Consider the following 14691-nt stretch of genomic DNA (forward strand, 5'->3'; position numbering starts at 1 on the left):
TGTAGGTGCTAAGCGGTGACCCATCTTGGCTCTCCTCCCTCCTCGCTCCCTGGACAGCTACATCCTTATTTTCAGACAAGTAAATAATGTAACAGCCTTTCAACTGTATAAACACAGATCACTGAGGGGCCAGCGCAAGTCACAGCAGCACTTCCTTCCTTTCTGTTTTCATTTTTCGTGTACTGGGAATCTACTTGGCTGTGAATAATCCAGTTTAATAATTGAACACACTCCTCTGCCAAGTCTGTTTCAAGGTGCACAGCTGACCTCCAGCCTCCAGCTGTTCCCTCTCCAAATCCACTTTGTGCCCAGGCTTAGGGGAGATGGGGGGGGGGCACCGTGCAGAGGCATTTCTGCCCAATTGGGGACTCTAAAGCACAAGCTTTGCTCAGGGTCCCCTCGTCCTGGGTGAGCCTTCTCAGCGCTGCACTGGCTGGCTGAGGCTCTTCCACCAGTCCTCCTTCCTCACCCTCTCCTTCCGCAGGAGTCCCACCAACTCTGTGGTTCCCTGCTGACATATGCCCCTCACCCCTGCGTGTGTCACCAACTTTTCCCCAACAAGTCTTATGTTCATCTGATTCTGTCTTGCAGGAATTCTCAGAGGATCCAGGCTGGCCCAGGCTCCAAGACCTCAGCAGGGCCTCACTTACCTCTGTGTATTCTGGGGGTCGGTGTATCTGAAGTAGTACCAGGCAGAATCCACAAAGGTATCCATTGTATCTGTCTCTCTTTTGGCTTCTCCTTTGCACCTAAGGAAACAAAACAAAACAAAACAAAAAAAAATGGAACTTCATCAATTGGTTTCTATTTAAATTTTTATGCAGCTTCCCACCAGCTTTTGAGAAAGCTATGACAATTAGTATGAATTTAAAATGTCATGAGAACAATGCCACATCATGAAAAGACAACGCAGAGAATGCTCTCTTGTATAGTACATGATGGTTTGGCGAAATTTACAAAATAAAAATCTCAATCTCTAACAATTAAAAGCCCTCTTCTCCCCTTTGAATTTAACCTGATTGAAAAATCTAACAACCTACAAAGACAAGACAGTGTCAAGTGTCTCTTTTGCATATGAGCTTCTATTTCAGGCGTGTCAAGATTGCCTCAACCAGCGCTTGCTTTATGATGCTTATGAGCTGACTGCTTTATGAAGGGAAGTTGAAAACCAAACGTTGTGCTGAAAAATGAACTTGGGTTTTTTTCTATCTCTGCTCTGGCATAGGGGTGCAGAAATCTACTGCGATGACCTTTGGGGGGGGGTAAATCACCCTAGAGGCTCTAAGGCAGAGGTGCTTTGGAGCCAGTTCACACCAGCCAGTGAGAATCAACGGCTAGCATCTCTTTCCCATTCCATGACAAGTGATAGCAAGTCGGCAGCCTGCAAAGAGCCCCGTTGGGAGTATGGAAACCAGGAGAAATCTGCAAACACTGCAAATAAGAAGCCCCTCGCCAGACAGCTCTTTGTAGCACATGTACCTCAAGATAGGTTCCTTAGAAAAAGCTGATGATAGCCTTGCTGTTTTAGAAAGTGAAAGAAGTGAGATCCCTTGGTGTGTGAAATGCCCAAAAGAAAAGCGGTCCCCACCCTAGGGATGGCGGTGGGTCCAACTGCTGAGACCAGGGTGGCGGGGCTGTGGGCCTGGGGCAACTAGGTACGAAAAGGTACAGCTAGGAATCCAAGTAGCAGTGCTCTTAGTCTAGCTCAGCCCCCCCAGAACGCTCCTCAGGGCACATACTGAGTGGGGAGAGCCAGCTGTGAACAGGAGTCCTGGGGGGCAGTGGGAAGCAGAAGCAGCAAGCAGCGCAGACCTCTCCCTTGAGAGGCAGGGAAGCAGGACTAAGCACCCAACTAAAAGCCGCCCACAGGGGCTCTTGGAGAATTCAAGGAGCACGAGAGGCCCCAGGAACTGATGGATCTTCTGCTCATTTAGCAAGCAAGGACTTCGGTCTGGTTTTAATCTAAAAGTAAAAGAAGGGTTGCATTTATATCGTGTATCTGGGAAGTGGTTCGGATTGGCTTCACAGCTTTTACTGAAGGCAAAAGCCACTCCCCATCTCCTGCAGAGAGCACAGGAGGCCCAGATAGGGAGCTCGTAGGGGCCTCCCTCCAGGAGCAGCGGTGTGCCCTGGGGGTAGGAGCACAGGAGAGAGCTTGAAGGGGTCCTGTTCCTACCACCGAATGGTTGCTGCAAGACACCAGTCTCAACAGTGCATCTTTAGAGTAAAGCCAGGGCTTTCCACTTGGAGATCAACTAAGCAGAACACAGATACGACTTAGGAATAATGAGAAGATAAAGGTTACATCTTCTGCCTCATCATTAGTACAAGTATATACTTGTACAAACCTGTACAAGTCAGGGAGAAAATGCAGAGCTCGAATGATACAAAGAATAGTATCTGGCAAAGGCTTGCCATGCTGATTTTCTTTTTAATGTCCATATTGGACTTAAATCAAGCACATGCTGTACTGCTTACAGTAAAAGCCGGAAGGGATGGGAGAGGCCACTTGGAAAGTGGGAGGGAGACAGTGGCATCACCATTATGAGCTCCAACAGTGGCAATACTATCTCCGGGTGCAGGCATGAGCCAGATATACCCGGAATGTGTTTCATTTTAATCCCCAGGAACCAGGGGGATTATGAGGTAGGTACAACTCATGACCCCATTTTTCAGATGAGATCAGAGCCATGAAGGTCTACCCAAGGTCTTGGAGCCCAAGAGTAGGCCCACATCTGTTGAACTCTGGGCCCTGTGGTCCTCACCACTGTCCTTTCTTGCCTGGCCACACGGCTCATTCAGGGAGTCTTGACCAACAATGAAGCTGTGGATCTGCACTCTAGGAATGCGCAGTCAGGCAGGAACTTTACCCCACTATCTAGAGCTCTTTTCTAGTCACCGAAGGCCAGTGTGTCTCCGGCTGGGAAGCCCTTTGTCACTGCCTATCAGCCAAGAGGGTAGGCTACTTCCTCCTGGCCCTGAAGCCGGTTGTCCTCACTAAAACGACCCTGAGCTTCCCTAACTACAAGCTCTACCCTCGGGCCACCTGGGGGAGGGCCTGGGAGGATGGTCAGCAAGTCCCAGGTCCTGGGCAGCGACAGAACATTTACTGAATGTTCGGGAGATGTCACTGTACAGGGTGACAGTTCCTCCAACGGGGTATTTTATTTCCCAATAAGGGAACTAAATCTCAGAGAAATTAAGTCACTTCCCAAAGGCCACAGAGCTCGTTAAAAGGTAGGGCCAGCCCGCGGGGATTACAATTGAGATGGAAAAAAAAGAAGAAAAAAAATGTACAAAATGATGTAAAAATAAACTTTTGTAAAATTAAAAAAAAAAGTAGGGCCAGGACTTGAATCTATGGTCTGACTCCCAGTCCGAGCCTTGAAACTGCACGAGGCGGTTACCTAGTCACCAGCTTCATACTGGCAGAAGACTAAACCATCTGCAGCATGGTCTAGAAAGCAGAGAAAAATGACTTCACCATAGAGGAAGAAGGAAGATATTAGAATTTGGTGTCTGCTATTTACTTGTTTAATCAGCTAGTACAGCATCATAGAAAATCATATTTGAGATACACCAGTGAATTGACAGAAGGAAATGTGGTACATTTCAGTGTATCGAAGAATAAAACCGCTGAGTACACTCGTGGTTAGCTCTGACGCTGCTGCTACTTGTGATAAAATCTGTGCTGTTATTGCAGTCACTATATGGGAAAACTGCAAGCTGAGAGGAGAGCACATTTCCTCTCATCTCCAAGAAGCATTTTGGGATATAAATGCAAGAAAGTGCAGCTCTTCATCAGTTGGCTCAGAAGTTCCCAGGAGAGATGTGGACCGATGCAGCTGTTTCCACCGGCACAGGAGAGAGGGCCGAATCACAGCGGCGGGGCCACAGATTCTCGACCCTTCACTCTCGGGCCCTAAAGACCTCTGGTATTCTTTCAGGCCGGTGGGGGCCAGGGAAGGGAGGCAGAGTTAGCGCCGGGGGGGGGGGGCTCTGACCCCCCAGCATGTGCTGTAGCCACATGCAGGGTCACGGCTGCTTCCTTACCTGGGACAGGAGCAGTTCACCCATTCTGAAGCCATGCCCAGCGGGGAGCCGCCCTTGCCGGTGAAGGAGGTGATGCTGGGCAAGGTGACAGGCAGGTCCGGCAGAGGCACGGGCACGGGGCCGCAGGCTGGGCAGTGGACCATGGGGATCGGCGTGCCCCAGTACCGCTGCCGTGAGATCAGCCAGTCCTTGAGCTTATCACTGGTCACGTCTCCACCCACTCTGCTCCTCCGGGCCTTCTGAGTCAGGGCCAGAAAGGCATCCTGCCGGTTCATTCCTGTGAACTGAGAGGGGAACAGAGGTGCCCGTTCCGCCAGCACGAGAGCAAGCGGCCGCCCGTGCCCCAGCCCCGACCAGGACTTTGCGAGTGGTTCTCTGCAGGCTGCCACGAGCCCTCGGTGTCCGTGCCTCTGTGGGCTCCGTCCTCCTCAAGGCAGTAGTAACAGTTCTATTTTATACCTGCTTAATAAAGAAGACTATAATGCTTGACCCTAAAAGTGCATTTTTTTTTCCCCCTCTGATTTTAAAAGAAATTAAAATGCTCTGGGAGCCCTTTAAGGTACTATGCCGGGCGCTGTGTCCTGAGGTCCTGATTCCATGGTTCCCCTTGCCACCCAGCTCCGTGAGACCTCAGGGAAATCCATTGTTGGCATTTAGAACGGCATGGCAGTGACCGTCCCCGACACACCCCCCATCGCCCTGAAGTGGGAATTCGGGCAAGCGGGGAAGGGCAAGACCCACTTCTTGTGTATCCAAATGCTCCCATTTTAGAGAGAGCAGGACAGAACACTAAAATAGAAAGGAGAAATTCTCTTTTCACCTAATGCCTTTCTGAAAACCAAACTAATAATAAGAATCAAGCCAGAGCGGCTCCTAAGGACCTGGGAACCTGGAATTGGGTTGATGCAGGGACACTACACACCTCTGTGCCAGGCTGCGCTGGCCCTGGGGATACCACGATAAACGTGACCTGCCCTCTGCCCTCAAGGGGGGTACAGTCACGAGGCACATGGAGTGAGCAGCAGCCTTTCCACTGAGGAAGGAAGGCGCTCCCCACAAGGGAACCTCACACCCCGGTGGGGGGCATCACTGCATCCTGCACAACTACCAGAGACTCATGGTGCAAATCATCACAAGCCCTGCATCATGATCTTTACATTCTAGAAGCTCAGGGGTGAAAGCAGTCTGTCACTATCCATCTCCTCTGTATCCGTGAAAGATGCTTTATTCCAGACATCCAATCTAGAGGTGGGAGAGGAGTCAACCACCCAAGGCCATATTACAACACACTGACTAATAAGTGCTAAATCCTATACCAAGAAGGGGATTTTCTCTTGGCACTTCAGACCCTGATTTGGGAGGAGTGTGCTGTTTTATGCCCCATAGAGGGTTATCTGGGGCTCCCCTACACACACCGAGTGCTGGCTCTCCTTCATATCCAGGGAGCCAGCTCAAATAAGGTCTAAAAAGAGATTTAAGGTTTGATATCTTAGAGCATGACTCATGTCTAAGAATACAATTTATGAAGCAGAGGCACAAGCGTGGGGTCAGAAAATGTCATTCCTTCCACAGGAAAAAACAAGATCCTTATTTTGTGTGTGTGACTGTGTGTGTGTGTGCACTATGTGTGCACATACATGTATATTTATAAATCCATACACACATAAAACATCCTATAGCCAGGTAGTCCCAAACCTGAAAAGCCTGGATCTTCATGTCCAGTTTTATATGAAAAGGACCACCCAAGGTGGGCCAGAAAGCATCTCCCAGGCATTCAGGCATGGTCAGGTAGACAATCACAGTGTTAAGCTAATAGTGTCCTGACTTGGAGGAACAATAGAATCATTTGGGAACTTTGAACACTCCAGATGTCCCATCCATTGCCCCCAAATAGCCATTAAATCTGAGTATCTAGTGTGATACTCAGGTATCAGCATTTTTTCTTAAACTTTCCAGTTGTTTCCAAAGTGAGGTCAGGCTTTAAAGAGAGTGCTACAAATCAATATTCTCAAAGTTCAATGTGCATATGAGTTACACAGGGATCTTAGTAGACTAGGGTAGGATTTGACATTCCCCTTCTAACAAATGACGCCCCAGGGACTAGGCTTTGAATAGCAAGGGCCCACGCCAGTGATCCTTAAAATGTGGTGCCTGGACCAACAGCAGGAACATTATCACCTGGAAACTTGTTGGAACTAAATTCTCGGGTCCTAGCTGAGATGACTGCCTCAGAAGCCCTGGCACTAGGTATCTACCTGGGTTTCAACAAGGCTGCCAGTATGTGTTCACTCAAGTTTAAGGGACCTTGCTCTCAGCCAGCTCCTACTTCCCTTCCCACCCCTCATTCTTCCGCCACAATGTCATCATAATAGTTAACATCGAGGCTGTACTCAAATCCTGCCATGTATGCCCACCTAGCAAGAGATTACCTGACCAGATAAACATCACTCACACTTCTCTGTTTATTTCTATGAGTTAAACCTTGGGTAGAAGTAACCTAAGGAGGACAGAGGCCTCCAGGAGAGCAGCCAGTATAAGTTATTCTCTCAGGGAATCAGTTGTCCTGAAAGAGGGAATTTTCTCCTTATTTTAAAAATTTATGTATTTATGCATACAAGAGCTGAGGTGTAGGCAAGAGGTTAAGACTCAGTACTAAGAAGCTATCGGCAGCCACTGCAGCATGAGTTCGATCCCTGGAAGAGGTAATTTTCTTAAGTAGAAGATTCCCCAAAACAAAATTTGATGACTTAAGTTCAACTCAGAGTAATTAAACTTCTAGATCTTGAAAGAAATATGGTTTGTTTTCAGAAATTAAAAAGTGAGGCTGCAGCCCTGTTAGGTATGGAGATAAGGAAAATGGCTCATCACACTCATGTCAAGGCCATGAATTTGTTCTTAGGCCCATGCCACGGGATACCAACCTCAGCAGAGTCTCTCAGTGCCTCTGTACCATCTGGCAAAGTTTCAATGACTTCAGAGTAGGACAGGCCCAAGGTTTGGGCTAAAATGGCATCCTCTGGGCTGGTGCTGGGAATTCCTATTCAGAGGGGAAGAAACACAAAACGTCTCCTTTGCAAGTACCCAAATCACAAAACAACTAATAACCGTGACAGTCAGCTTTAGCTTCTTAAAGGAAAGCCTATCTTTTTTCAGTCATAGACAGAAGAAACCATGTACATCCACTGTGACAATAGAGAACAGGCCTAGAAAAACCCGCCACCCTGGGACAATACTGGTGTTATTTCCTTTTTCCTTTGCTTAGTTTCTCTTCAAAAATTGTTGTAACTCAAAAATAACAGTTTGGGGTGCCTACTGTCACTGAGCTGGCCAACATGAGCATTTGGGAAAGCATCTCAGTGAGAAAAGACAAAGGGGTTCTTTTCAGAAGTAGGACTGACTCCTGCAGCACTTCCTAGCATCCTAGGAAAATCCACTCAGCCAGAAGGTGGAAAGCTGGCACCAGTGCTTCTTTGCATGTTGCTTTGTTCCCATAAGGCAACAGCCCATTCTGATTCACACTGTTTCTAAAACCCACATATGCCCTGAGAGGAAGCTGAGCACAAGTCAATCACTCATCCACCGGGCCAGGGCCTACTGTTCTGACTTCCACTATTGACAAAAATAGGGTTTTCAGTTGTTGGCTCTGTAGAGCAGGAGTTTTCCACCTCAGCGCTGCTGACTTTTATGCCCTGGCTCTGTGCACAGAAAACGCTGCCTGCTTCCTCTCTACCAGCAGCATCCCCTAAGTTGTGCCAATTGAAAATGCCTCTGAAACCACCAAATGTGTGCGTCCTTGTGGCCCAGTTGGCATTGGTGTTGCGAACACCTGCCACAGAATCTATTATAGACATTGCCACCTTCCTGAACACACTCATCGGTGGCAACTGGGAGACATTCAACTAAGGGTGACTGACACACAGAAAACTTGAGTCAGGTGTGTATGAACAACCTCTCTAGGGTGCTGCCCTCAAAGGTAATGTTTGGAGCACAAGTAGTTCCCTTGGTAAGATGGAAAGTTCTGCCATGTTCCGGCCGAGATTATTGACAAAAAGTATCTGGTGAGGCAAATAAATGTTTGGAATGAACTAAAAGGTCACTGAGCAGGGGCCACGTGGCAAGTGGTAATAAATATTACTGAAAGCATGCAAGGTCCAGGAGGGAAAAGGGCCTGGTCTGGGGGAGCGAGAAGGTATGCCCCAGTGAGGACAAAGTGACCACAGAATTTATGTGTCCACATGAAAAAAGCTCTGGGCCATCGTGCCGGTCATGTGGGTGTGGAAGAATGGGAAATATAAGTGTCAAGCAGGCAGGGTGGACAAAAACACCGCTTTATCTTTTGCTTATTTCTATTTCTGTTTTCTTTGAGTGCAAGAGGCATTGATTTAGCAAATGTTAATTATATAATCATGGGAAATCAAAACAAGAAAAATTATTTTCCATGCACATCAAGAAAATCGGATTTTTTTTTTCTTTCAGCTCTCTCAATATTGTGTCAGTATTTGGACAAAAAAATCCACACACACGAAAGCAGAAAGCCATATGAGAACTCCCTTTGTTTTATCTTGGCTGGTTGTACTAAGGAATTTTACCAATTATAACATGCATAAAAGCAATAGGAGAAATTCCTTTAAGCCACCCAGTTTTTAGGTTTTCAATGGTCAGAAGAGACTGACTTGACGGCTAAATATCTGTTCTGACATTTCTCCAGGTCACTTTGTCAAAAACTGACCTGAGAATTGTGAGAAAAAACATGATTTGGATAAGACACGCTATTTCTTCCATGTACTAGAAAATAGTGTATGGAAATAACTTCTCTGCGGGGTTTTGGCCCTTTGGAGATGGGCTGGAGTAGGAACGCTGTGAAGACACCTCCGGTCTGTCCTAAGAGCAGACTTGGACAGGGCTGCTGTGCCCCTCCCCACACTCTGTTGGGTGATGCTAGTTTAGAACTCTCAGGAGTGATAAGGCTGCCAAGGCATCCAATTTATAGTTCTAAACATGCCTTTAATTTCACTGTGTTTCAAGGTGCTTTCCTTGAACTTCCCAAGTTCACCGCCTCCGCAGAGCCTTCACCAGAAACCCAGCCCACACCTGTCACTTGAGCTTTGGAGCCCATCTCAACCATGCTGTTGATTCTGAGTTCCGAAACTGGATTTTCATCTGAGTTGCCCTGTTCCTCTTTCCATGTCTACGAGTCTCGCAATTAGCTCTCCTGGCAGGCTCTGTGGGCCAGGCAATTTTTATTATTCTCAATAGCAATGAGCAAGGTATGATATACTTGGTATGTTTTCAAGACACAGGTTTTTAATAAGGGAGGATTAAATGAAGGGGCATTTATTTTTACACAGATCATGGACTCAGTGGTCAGCTCTGTCAGTTAACAGATGAGGCTAGGAGGGTGCTCTTAAGGCTGCAAAATATATTACCCTCATGCTGAAACTGAGGCTAAATGGTGACACTAAAATTAATGACAGAAAAAAAAAAATAAGGCAAGGGGCACAGAAAAGCCCCATTCATCTGAAGAAATGCCCCTTCCTCATTCCTCACGTCTGATATGCACTGTGACTAGCCAAGAAACTTAGCCAAGTCCACTTTCCTTTGCTCCTAACCTGCTTTTCAGTCAATAAAATTGAACTCCTTTGTTCCTGAGCCTGGCCCCCCAACCTGCATAACCTCATTTCCTTTCTTAATCAGAGAGATAGATTTGAGTTTATTTCCTACCTCTTTGCCATTCAATTTGCAGATAAAATTGCCAATTGAATTTGCAAAGAAAGTCTTCACATCAGGTAGAAACCCACTGCCCAGTAACAAGCGAGTTGTAATGCCTGCTCACCTATTTTTGAATCCAAAGAGCCTTCAAAGTCAGCTTCAGCCATGACCACCACAGGGATCTCCTGCTGGGTGAGCATGTTCACAGCCATCACGGGCGTGCGGCAATCTGCAAATGAGAGCAAGTAACTGTGGATGCCGGTCAGCCAGAGCCAACACCGTCTGGCTCTCAGAGGAAACAAGTGAGAAAAATAAGCATTAGAACTTCGGTGCTCGTGTTAATTGTTCAAGAGTGTGTTCTTTGATGGGATGAATAGATAATTTACACCGCTGAGAAAAACCAAAGATTTACGCAAAGACACAAAAATGTCCCTCCACGCTCATAATCAAAAAAGTGAAAAAGCCATTTTCACATTCCAGATAGTGGAGGAAAGTCATCCCCTTTTCCTTTTGAAAAATATCTCGAATATACAGAAGAATCAGAAATACAAAAATCTATCTTTGGTGAAAGTAGGGGACATCTGAAATTCCAAACTGTAATACTTGAAAATGGAAGTGAAAGGGGGAGTAGAGAATGAATGAGTGGAGAAGAAATTCCAAGACAGTTCCTGCCCATGTACCTTTCTTAAGAAACACTGGAGAATTTCCTCCAGCAAAATGAAGGGGTAAATTCGGAGACAGGTGTGGGGTTCAGGAAACAGATGAACAAAGGAGGAAGGACAGGACATCCCCAGGACAAAGACAGAGTGGGGCTGAGAGACAGAGTGCAGGTGAAGCCTGGGGAGCTACCAGGTCACATCTGGGCGTGGCAGAGGGTCCCAGGCAGCGTTTTTAGTAAAAGGAAGGAAGTGACAAGTATCTCGCAGGCAGGCTGGCACATGCAGAAAACTGTACTGAGTGGAGTTTTGCTTCTGGGAAGATATGGGGAATCTTAAGCCAGGAAGTCATAGAACAAAATGCCACTGAAAAGAAATGAGGTCATCGTGAACCCTGGCAAAAATAGAAAGTTATAGCAAAATGGAGTCACAGTATACTTGGCTCAGTTTATTTATGTGTCATAATAAAACAATTAATTTGGAATTAGCTAAACACTATGACATCTTCAACAAAGCTTGTTGCCACGACTGTAGCAGGGAGACAAGCCCTGCATTCAGGAATCTTCGTTGAGTATATGCAGGAAAAGAATAAGGAAGACCCGAATAAAATCCCCAAGAAGAACACGAGGATGAGAGAAACGCGAATCTGCGTGTGCTTTATGACAGCACAAGCAGTTAACAGCAGTTATAATTTCTGAGTTCTTACTATTTTACATGCCATGTGTTAAGACTTCGTGTAATCATGTAAAATACGTCGTACACACCTTGGCCTTAAAATAAAGGGGCAGAGCCAGGCTCTGCAGGCATCAAGTCAGGCTTGATCTTGCTGAACCTTGGTTGACAGGAAGCACAGGACAGGGTGAGTGGGGACAGCACAGCGCCCCCAGGGGTCTCCACAGCTGAGGCGCAGCCAGCGCCCGTGGCGGGGAGCCCCTACTGCAGAGCCGCCTAAGTGCTGACATTCTCAAAGCCGAGACCCAGAGCCCTAATTCCATACTGTCTCTTCTCAAGGAGCAGGTGGTGCATCTTGGCGAATGCTGCAATTATGACATAAAGTGTGCCGTAATACTGGGACAATGGAAGGCGAGCACTGGTGGAGACAGTTAAACCAGGAGGTCATGCCTAGCCAGGGTGAGTGGAGACGGCGTGGAGACACAGTGCAGACCCCAGCGGCTCGGTGCCCGGGGAACAGCTTGCGGCGCAGCTAGCAGTCGCCCATATCTGCCTTTGCTTCTGATCCAGCGACAAGACCCTTAGCTGGGCACTGCTCGGCCTCCCTGTCGGTGGTGTGGCATGAGGTCATGGCCTCACAGCTCCTAGGTCCTGCTGTGCCTCTCTGTCTCCCCCTGCTCCGCCCTCCTTGCCGGAGCCACCCTGACTGCAGCACAGATGAAGAGCACACAGATAAGGCGAGACAGAAGGAGCTTAGCCGTGGCTGCCTTACAAGCAGACCTGAACTCCCCACTCAGAGCTTCATGTGGGCAAGAAATAAAATTTTGTCCCTTTTAGTGTCTGTTTTCCTAGGTCTGTCATAGCTACCAAACTTAGCCTAGAGGACTCATACCCAAGAAAATTAAATGTGGTTGGGCAAGGAGGCTGCTGTTGTTAGCGTGCCTTAACTTTTCATGCATCACACATCTATCACTGGGATTTTATTTATTTATTTTCAGGACGAGGTTTTATTTTCTTTTAATCACTGGGGTTTTAAAAAACATGGATAAAATTTTCAAAAGAGATGGTAACTATAGTAATCTTGAACTCACTCTTATTTCATTAAGTTAGCAAAAAAACTTTTAGAAGGATAACATCAACATCTGTGAAGTTATACTAAAGTCTACCTATGGCTGGATGGGGCACTGTAAACTGATTTAGCCCTTTCCAAAGCTAGTAAAAAAGAAATATGCAATAGGACCTAGAAAAATGTTCATAACCTCTGCCAAAGATATCCCACACTCAAGAATATATCCTAAAGAAGTAGGTTTATTGAGGCAAAAATGTTTATAGCAGACATCTCCACAGTAGCAAATGTTCAACATGATGGGGAAGATTCAGGATCCCTAGTATAGTGAGTTGATGTGAAGTTTGCATAAAAACAAAGAATTTTCTGACATTGTATTAAGTGAAAGCCAGAAAATAAAGACAGAAACAGTATGGTCTTTACGGTACAAATATGGGGGAACATAATTAAAAATTAATGTGATCACATGTGAAAGAGTGAAGTCAGTTCGATCCCCAGCCAGGGAGGTAACCCACATGGCGTGGCAGACCGCTCTTGTCCTGCCCGCTGCTCCCCTCAGCAGTGTGTTTCAGTCCACCTGCCTGTGTTACCCTCAATCTCTCTGGTGAATCCCTTCAACCCTCCTCTCCCGCACCTCTGGCCTGTACTCCAGTCTTGTATGCAGAAATAAATAAATCTTTAAAAAAACATACAAAAAGCAGAAGCATCGGGAAAAAAAGATAAATTGGATTTTGCTACACTTTAAATGCGTGAACTATAATTTATACTCAAAAAATTTACAAAATTAGTCTTTGAACTTAAATATAGCAGGTTTGAATGAAGGCATAGTAGGAACTAGCATTCTGTACCTGGCCAAACTAGCATTCTGTACTTTGAAAGAACAGACTAAAATCTGAAGTTTCTGACCAGATGTAAGTTCTCCCCATTTCTCGAGTGTCAAGTGCTGGTGAAGCAAGAATCCAAGGAGGTGACAGAGAACTCTCCATGCATTTCACAGAGATTACACAAAGCTCATCCTTTCAGAAAGGACAAGGTGGCATCAGCTTTCAGAGCACCTACTGCAAATAAGCCATCGCATGCCCTCTGGGGAAATGGCAAGTGGCCTTGGCTCAGCACCGACAGCCAAGCAGTGCAGGAGTCTACTCAGAGAGCCTCTACGAGGGCTCTGTGGTCAGCCAGAGGGAAAACACTGAGCAACCCCCTCTCTTGGGCAGTTGTAGGGGGGATCAGCACAGCCAGGTTCTAAGTCCAGAGGCAAAAGAAAAACCCACTTACCTTTCCTTTTGCAGGTTATGGGCCAGCTTTCCCCTGCACACAATAACTATTAACAGGTGCCCACAGGCTGCTAGCAGAGTTTGGCTAGAGAACAAACTATTCTGGACAGGATTACAATTCTCTTCCTCATCCTTTTGTCCCAACCATGCTGATAGTATGGAAATGGAGAAAAGCAATAATGAGCAATTAATCCACTTAATGTTCTGGGGGCATCTAGGGAGATAAGACTCTTGCTCTCTAATGTGTTAACAACAACAGGGTTCTAAGTTCCCCTTTAAAGAGACCTCATTTACCCTTTCGGCAAAAAATGCATTGCTGGGAGACCAGTGGTGATTCAGAGCTGAGTGGTTCCAAAACACCAGGGTTTGAATATTTTAATAGGAAGAATGTTAAGGAAGGACTCCAGGAGAAGACAGAACAGCTTCTAGAATTCAAATTTCCCTAATGATGTTGTTTTCTGGCTTTTAGTTCCTATTAAGTCAGAGCTTACTACAGGGCTAATTCAGAGGTGGTCAGCTGGAAAAAGGAGGGACTTCCATGGTTAGGGAAGGAAACTCCATTTCAAGAATTCTATAAGGAAGCCTTTTGCTCTCTTAAATGAAAGCATATGAGGCAGAAAACAGTTCATTTAGTCAACAACATCAGCAACGGAGCCCGCCAAGGCAGAGCCAGGAACTGCCCGGGAGCCTCTGCCCGCTCGCCCTGTGTCCGTGTCTGGCTGAGGCTGCTCCGCTGTCCCCTCCACTCTGATCGCCACTCCTCTGTGGATGTCACCGACGGGCGCCTAAAGTGATGGGGTACACGATCTGCCGGCCTTCACTTTGCCATGCAAGTGTCACCCTGGCCAGTGTGTCCCCTTCCTCCATCTCACCCCATGGGGACAATCCACACAAAGCCCTTCAGCCATGCCCACTAAGAGATTTACATCACATGCTGGACCTTGGATCAGCACCCTGATGACCTTGGGCAACTAAGAAGCTGATGTGCAGAAACCAACTTAGCAACTGCAGGAACTCATGTTTGGGAACCTGAATTCCTGCAAGCGATACATTCAGTTGCAGCTATGTAGCCATGACTTGCAGTGGCTACTGTTTTGCTCTGTCACCCCCAAACCTGCCATTCTAGGATAAACCAAGCCGCTTTCCTGATAGGAGCCAGTTGGCGATGGTGAAAGACAACAGTCACAGGCTACCAGTTAAAAGAGTAACCTCAAAGCCAGAGGAGCACAACCCCATGGTGGTATGGAAACTTTAATTCACC

At 46.7% G+C, this 14691-nt stretch overlaps 1 protein-coding gene across 1 annotated transcript in view; it reads right to left on the reverse strand.

Moving 5' to 3' along the window:
* The window catches only part of LARS2 (leucyl-tRNA synthetase 2, mitochondrial), a 123535-nt gene that overhangs the window by 34489 nt on the left and 74355 nt on the right, over positions 1 to 14691 (reverse strand). The window contains exons 10-13 of the mRNA XM_004676252.2: positions 9887 to 9991; positions 6975 to 7090; positions 4054 to 4337; positions 651 to 749 (exon numbers count right to left, since the gene is read on the reverse strand). Coding sequence (XP_004676309.1) covers positions 651 to 749; positions 4054 to 4337; positions 6975 to 7090; positions 9887 to 9991 — 604 coding nt within the window. The remainder of the gene's footprint in view (positions 1 to 650; positions 750 to 4053; positions 4338 to 6974; positions 7091 to 9886; positions 9992 to 14691) is intronic.

Source organism: Condylura cristata, unplaced genomic scaffold (assembly GCF_000260355.1).
Source record: "Condylura cristata isolate star-nosed mole 26May11 unplaced genomic scaffold, ConCri1.0 scaffold00004, whole genome shotgun sequence".
In the NCBI taxonomy this organism is placed as follows: Eukaryota; Metazoa; Chordata; class Mammalia; order Eulipotyphla; family Talpidae; genus Condylura; species Condylura cristata.